Raw genomic sequence first — 7587 nt, forward strand, 5'->3', positions numbered from 1 at the left:
TGGTGGGTTAGAGCTGACCCATCCAAGGCCAGGGCTGGGGAATTATCCTTGGTCCAGGAAATAATTCTTTCTTAAATTAATTTTTATGGTTTTTAAAATTAACTAATTAATTAATTAACTTTAAACATTATTTCTATGAAATAATTTGGAAACTCATATGCCTAGTGGTTTTTCATATCCTCTATATTTCCCTAATTTTGAAAGGATATCATAGGAACATGGAACCTTCATGAATAGCAAAAGTTTATTTTTATAGTTTTTCAGACCAAGTTTATGCATCTCTGGCCAATCTCTGATGAAGTTGTAGATGATTTCTTTCTTTTTCTTTTTTTTTTAAGTAGTCAATTGCTTTTGAGATAGGCTTTCATTCTGGAGCCTACCATATCTTGGAACTCCCTTTGGAGTCTAGGCTGGCCTCAAATTCATGGCATGTCTTCCTTTCTCAGCTGTGTGAGTGCTGAGATTACAGGCATGAACTGCCATGCCCAGTTTAAGCAACCACTCTATTAACAGCTACACCCCCAACCCTTAGGTCAATTTAAAAAACAAACAAGTAAAACAAGCTTTCATATATAGCAGTGCAAGTGCTTTTCCCTAACTAAAAAGTGTAGCTAGGAGATGTTGTTTAACTTTAGAAATAATAAGGATAAGTTGTTTTATAGCTTTAGCTAACATATATTCTAGTTTTGACCAAATCTTAATCTTTTACTCTCTGCTTTCCCTGGCCTACTAATGTTAATCCCAAAGGTGGGAAGAGAGAGACCAGTGACCCAAATCATCATGGCTAAATTAATTAAAGCAAGCAATTAATTAAAACAAGTCTTTTTATTTATGTATACAAGGCTGCCTCTCCCTAAGGCAGGGTTCCAGAGGTCATCATTGGATGTGAGGAACAGAAGACTTTTATTTTGTAGCTCAGGGTTAGGAGATCTCCAAATGGAAGATTTGGAAGGCAAAATAGGTGGGGTTACAGGAGTCAAACATAAGGATAACAAGCTTGTCCCTCCTGAAACAAAGACATGGTCTTAAGGTGGGCAGACAAGGTAGTCATAACAACAGGTAGCCATAACAAGGTAGTCAGAGATGGCCATATAACCCTTTGAAACAAAGGCAGGGCTGCAAGATAGTTATCAACAACTTCATGAAACAAAGACATGATCGTCATTCCTGGAACAGACAGTACAGAAACTTTTGTAGTTAAGGTTACAGGTGGAACATAGCCTAATCCTTCAGAAAGAGAGGTTTAATCATAAACAGGAATGAACCTAGTTCGTCTTTACTGTCAGATGGCTTTTAAGCCTAGATGAAGACAGGCTGGTTCTTCACTGCCTCCCTGTCTCTGCTATTTTGTCAGAAAGTCAAGAAAGAGAGTGAACAAACAAAACAGAAACTTTGATGATTCAGTGGATCTGTTTATTGATAATTACTCAATATGTGTAGAGTAGGATTGTTGTTTTCGAGCCTGTATCTGTAGACCTTCTCTGGTAGTTTCCCTCTTTTAAAAGAACGAACATGAAATTTCACCAGTTAATGAATTCAGAATTTTTTTGCTACCAAGTGCCTGGCAAAAGATAGGAATGGGTCAGGCGTGGAAGGGTTGCTATTCATGTAATTGCTATAGATCAGTTGACTTCTAGTAAAGTTTGTTGACATGCTGGTTTATTTGAAACTGAATAAGGCAAGGAGAAACCCAAACAGAGCACATGGCTCAGAGCAAAACTTCAATTGGAGAGCTAACTTACAGAGATGATGTATGAATCTGTCCTTTTGAAAAAACCTATGTGTGACTGAAGGCAACCTGAACATCTCATATATTTCTTACCTTAAATTGATATATTATGCAGATTGTTTTTCACACCCCTAGTCACGAGGAATTCGAGAATGGAAAATGTTGATGATTCTGACTATAAATCATAGTAATGCTATAATCCAAAGTGGTTAGGGTTTCAAGGTCAGTTTAGAGAGATTAATAATAGAAATGCATGACATAGCCAAGTCTGGTGGCATAGCATCCCAGTTGCTTGGAGAGGGTGAGACAGGAAAAGTGAAAGTTCAAGTCCAATCTAGGCGATCTAGTGAGACTGAATTTCTTTTTATCTGAAAAGAAAATAAACCAGAGGGTTGGGAGGAGAGTGATTCATGCCTGGAATCCCAGTACTCAGGAGGTAGAGTTGAGTCTGGACTCCAAGAGTATAAGAGACCTTGCTTCAAATAAACTAAATAAAACAAGGATGTAGTTCAACAATAAAATATTTGCCTTCAGTAGTCAAGGCTCTGCATTCAATCCCCAGTACTAATCAAACACCCTTCCCCAAATACACATCTATTCAATATAATTTTTTTATGACACAAGAGTCTTTCCAGGAAATACAGACCCAAACAGAGAAACTTTAGTTTGTTCTTTCATTTGTTAATCGCACAGGTCAAGAATAAGACCACTACCACAATTTAAAGCCAAATTTGAAGCAAGCTTTAATTAAATACTGGCCAGGACCACTTTGGAGTTCCCAGGAAATGGCAACAAGTCACATTTTTCAGGGGCTTAAAAAGACAAAATCCACAATTCATTACCCATCAGGTCAAATCAGAGGCAAGCATACATCCTGATGTATTTCCTGTCACGTGCCTACATGTGATCAAGTACATAAGCATATCCAGTGCAGATGGGTCAAGCAAACTTGTTTAAGGGAATAATAGCCTCCAGCATTTCAGGAGATATCTTTTCTTGGGCTTACAGGTTAGAGGGATTTTTGTTTCATGGATCTCTTAGGCACAGTAATTAAAACCTCATATGTAACATTGGCTTCCCCTCTCTCTTTCCCTCTTTCTTTCCCTCTTTCCCCTCTTTCCCTCCCTTCCCCCCTCCCTTCCTTCCTTCCTGTATACATCAGAGGACAACTTTATGGAGTTGTTTCTCTGCCTTCACTTTTTATGTGGCTTCTGGAGATTGAACTCAGGTCCGCAGGCTTGCACAGCAAGTACTTTCCCTGTCGAATTATCTCGCAGACCTCTTTAGTGTTTGCCGTTATAACATATCTGATGAACAGCAGGAGAGGCATGGAGAAATATGAATGGACAAACGGGATGTGATGTCAGGATAATCAACTGGGAGAACTCAGCAAAGCTGGCCTATTCAGCTGCTTTTGTGTCTTCATGGATACCTTCCCTGTTTAGTGAGGCATCTTTCATTTTAGGGTCTCATGATCTGTGGTGCAAGGTCAGATTACCTGTTTTAGGGCAGAAGATCAGATGAAAGCCCAAGAAATATTAACATATGCTATTGTTATGGGGAGCCCACCAGAGAAGACCACTCAGACTCAGTTTATAGCCAATTGAAAGTCTTTATTCCAGCTTCTGAGACTACTCTCAGGTATTCAGGACCCAAGTGTAGCCCAGAGATTTTAGAGTAAGAGGCTTTGGAAAACAAAGGTCGCATCCTGTTATCTTGCTGGGCAGCTGCAGGGGGAGGTTTTGCACAAGTAAGCAGTCTAACCAAAATTAAGATAAGCAGTTATGTATGGTAGGGGAGGTTTACACAAACAGGTAGCTGTTTAACAGAAGGCAAGATAAATCCTGGCCTTGGGTTCCTAGAATAGAGTTGGGTAATTTTCCATGGGAGTTTCTGTCAAGGAGATCAAATTCTAGTTAAACCTAAAATTCTCATCAAGAATACAAGATGGAGGAACCTCTCTGCACTGTCTTGCCCTGCCACACTTTCTTAGATTTCTTCACTTTAAAATGTAAACTGTGCCAAGGTGTCATATTTTAGAGTAGTATATTCTGAACCCTCTCATTGCCAAAGAACATGGTTGTCATTAGAGGGATGAAAAAATGAAAAATCTAGCATGGAACTAATGGCTCATAACCTTGGGAACAAATTGGCTTCAGTAAGAACAGGATGAAGTGGTACTCAGCCTCAGCTAGAGTGAGATTTAGCCCCAAGTCTAGATTGACACGAAATAAAGGGATCCATCAACTATGCTTGTCTTTTTCTAAAAACAAAAGAAATAAACAAACATAAGGGTTCTGGCTGTGGTCGCTGGTTCCCTGCTTTTGGTCCATGGTGAGGCAGAACATCATGGTGAGGAGCACATGGTAAAAGAAAACTGTTTACATTATGATGGCTAGGGGGCAAAAGGGAGAAGGGCTGAATCCCAATAGCTCCTTCAAGGTATGTCCATAGTGACCTCATTTCCACTTGTCTCATTTCTTTCTCTTTTTATTTCAAAAATTGTGTGTGTGTGTGTGTGTGGTGTGTATTCGAATACATGACTGCCACAGTGCTGAGAGTGGAACCCAAAGAACAACGTCGTGAGTCAGTTACCTGGGACTCAGACGCAGGTCTCGTCTCCAGAGCAAGTGCTTTAGCCTCCTGAGCCATCTTAGTGGCCCTCTTTCTTTATAAAATGATTAAAATGAAACAAAATTTTAAGGTTTTCCTACAAGTGTATATTGAGTACCGAGAGTATTTCCCCTTTAGCTCTTCACCCTCCATTCTCTGGTCCCTCCCATTAGTTATGTCTTTCCTCTTAGATGGTTTTACTTTGTCATATATATGACAGTTTTCCTGTCATATATACATGCAAGATTTTATATTTCCTGTAAAATAATAGGAGTCACAAATAAGATAAGATATACATTTTCTTTTTGAAACTGGGTTAATTCACTTCATATGATCATCTCCAGTTACATCCATTTTCCTGAAGGTGTTATGGCTCCCCCTCACCTCATCTCTCTCTCTCTCTTTTTGACACAGGGTTTTACAATAGTTCAGGGTGGCCTAGAACTCTTGAGCAATCTTCCTGCCTTAGCTTCTTCTTATTTTATAACTTTTTAAGCTATGTTTATTCATTTTATGTGTATGAGTACAGTGTAGCTGCCTTTAGAAACACCAGAAGAGGGAATCATATGCATTACAGATGGTTGTGAGCCACCATGTGGTTGCTGGGAATTGAACTTAGGACCTCTGGAAGAGCAGTCAGTGCTCTTAAACCTCTGAGCCATCTCTCCAGCCCCTGCCTCAGCTTCTTAAGTGCTAGGAATACAAGTGTGAGCCACCACTCTTGGCTTAGGCTTTCACTTGAAATCAGTTTGTTAATAGAACTCCTCTAGTAAGAAGCAAGCCACAGGCAGGCTGCAGAGCAGTCAAGGCTTTGTGGAAGTGAGCAGTTGATCCACACTCTTCATGTTCTATGTTTCAACCTATAAAATTTTCTAACAACTTGTGATGAAGGTAAGTGATCATTTTCTCTGAGCAAAGCAAGCATGTCATTGGACTCTACAGACTGATCAGAGAATATCCCTTAGTATTTCCTCTACATGGATTGTAATTATGGAACAGGTTTGGAGCTAAAACTTGAATAATTACTTGTGGCATTTTTTTTTTTACCATCTTGCTGAGTAACTTTTCTCTGTTAATCTAGCGATGTATACAGTGACGTCAGCGATGACAGCTTTTCAGAGGCAAAGCTTGCTGAGCTGGATATCAACTGAAGGTCTTTCTTGCCTCAGGAATAGCAGAAGCTACCTAAGAGGGTAAGAATTCATTGTAGGAGGGGTGGAACTGATTCATGGAATTTGTTCTCTGACTTTCACACACATGCTGTGGCATGGTTGTACTTACTCTGTCACTCTCACATACATTTGTACACATACATATTAGTAAAAGAATAAAATAAAATTTAAAAACAAAATAGGGGGCTAGAGAAATGACTCAGTGGCTTAAAGCACTGGCTAGAGAACCCAGGTTCTATTCCCAGCATCCAAATGGTGGCTCATGACTATCTACAACTCCAATTCTAGGTCATCTGATCGATGCGTTCTTCTGGCCTCTGTGGGTACCAGGCACATATGTGGTACACAGGCATGCTTATAGGCAAACACTCATCACATAAAATAAAATAAGTCCTTAAAAAGTTTTAAAAAATAAAGCTCAAAAAAAAACCCCCTATATTGCTGAATGTGTCATAGGCCACTCGTAGCAGAGCAGATTCTCTTGGTTTTGTATAAAGTAAAATAATATTGGGGCTGGAGTGCTAGGTCAGTGGTTACAAGTACGTGTGGATCTTTCGGATAGCCTGGGTTCAGTTCACAGCACCCACATTGCAGTTTACAATGAGCTGTAACTGTAGTTCCAGGGGATCTGATGCCGTCTCCTGACAGCACCAGGCACACATGTGTTACGTATACATCCATGCAGTCAAAACGCACATACACATAAAATAAATCTAAAAATTAAAAGTAAAAGGTAGTATTGTTTCTTTGCAAGAAGAGGCCAGAGATAAGATTGGTGTGGAAGGGCAGCTTATTTCTTCTCTTACTGTATTCTAAGAGAGGACAGCATCATGGTTAGTGTTACTAAGTTTATACTTGGAGACACATGTCACTTGGGATGAGTCTAGAGGTTATGACAGGCCTTGAGTTGATTTGCAAGTATTTAGATGGAACAGCTGCTTTTGGACAACTTGTCAGGAGCTCGCTGCTCTGTTCAACTGGGGCTGTGGCACAGTGATAGAGTGCTTGTCTGGCTTCCCTGGGGCCCAGGCTCAATTCCCAGAATTGCAAAACAAGAACAAAAGAACCACAAGGAGCTGTGTCACTCTATTGTGAGCTCTCTGTCCATTGTTCTCTTTATCTGAAGGATAAGTGGGATGACATAGATGATGACTTTCAGGAACAAACTAAAATGCTGTAAAGATGAACCGGGATGATTTTAAAGGTGTGTATTATTCACTGTTTGATGTAACTAACACTTACCTTTTTTTTTTAAGCCTCTGAAGATACTTAAGATGAAGGACTTATTTGAAAAAACCACCACACTGTTCCCTAGACATGGGCTGTGAAGATTCAAAGAGAATCTGAAAATGTTTACTTCATGAAACAGAACCAAAGGGATCCTTTTCTTTTCCCTCCAGAGGCAGCCTGTAGTATTCACACATTAATTAAACGTAATTCAACAGCGATCTCGGGGCAGAAAGTGGTTTTGTGTTTTTTTTCCAGAACATAGTGAGTTCAAGGTGGTAAGCAGGAACTAGGGGAACTTTGCCTTCACAGTATTGCATGGTTAAGGTGGTGGGCATGTGCTATAACCAATTTTGGGTTTAAAAATGAGTTGTTCTCTTTCCTGGATATGAACTATAGGTTAATGTGGGAGTTAAGATTATTTCACTTTCTCATTCTGTTTATTTTCAATCCGTCTATTTTCTCAAATATAAAATGTAAAGAAGATCTGAAAATTCAGGAATCTGGATAAGTAGGGCTGAGTTCCATCTCTTCAACCCACACAGGAGCAAACCAACTCCCACAAGTCTTCTGACCCCAGCATGTGCACACATAGACACATGCACGCTAAAAATATGTTAAAAACAAAACAATAATTTTATTTTTTAATTCAAGTTACATTTTTATTATTCTTTTGACAACTTCATACATATATAGAATCAGTTTAGTCATTTTAATCTTTTTTCAGTGTCTTATTTATTTATTTATTTATTTATTTATTTATTTATTATTTTTCACATCCCAGTTGCTGCTCCCTCTTTTTATTACACTCTCATCCCACTCTCACTGAAACCGTTCTTCTCAAGT

At 39.2% G+C, this 7587-nt stretch overlaps 1 protein-coding gene across 4 annotated transcripts in view; it reads left to right on the forward strand.

The window, feature by feature from the left end:
* Positions 1-6962, forward strand: part of Ctps2 (CTP synthase 2) — a 117475-nt gene extending 110513 nt beyond the window's left edge. For all 4 annotated transcript variants that reach the window (XM_028761967.1, XM_028761973.1, XM_028761977.1 and 1 more), the window contains exons 18-19: positions 5424-5535; positions 6771-6962. In XM_028761967.1, coding sequence (XP_028617800.1) covers positions 5424-5493 — 70 coding nt within the window. In that variant the 3' untranslated portion in view covers positions 5494-5535; positions 6771-6962. The remainder of the gene's footprint in view (positions 1-5423; positions 5536-6770) is intronic.
* Positions 6963-7587: the final 625 nt, after the last annotated feature.

This window comes from Grammomys surdaster, unplaced genomic scaffold (assembly GCF_004785775.1).
Source record: "Grammomys surdaster isolate TR1022 unplaced genomic scaffold, NIH_TR_1.0 131, whole genome shotgun sequence".
Lineage (NCBI taxonomy): Eukaryota > Metazoa > Chordata > Mammalia > Rodentia > Muridae > Grammomys > Grammomys surdaster.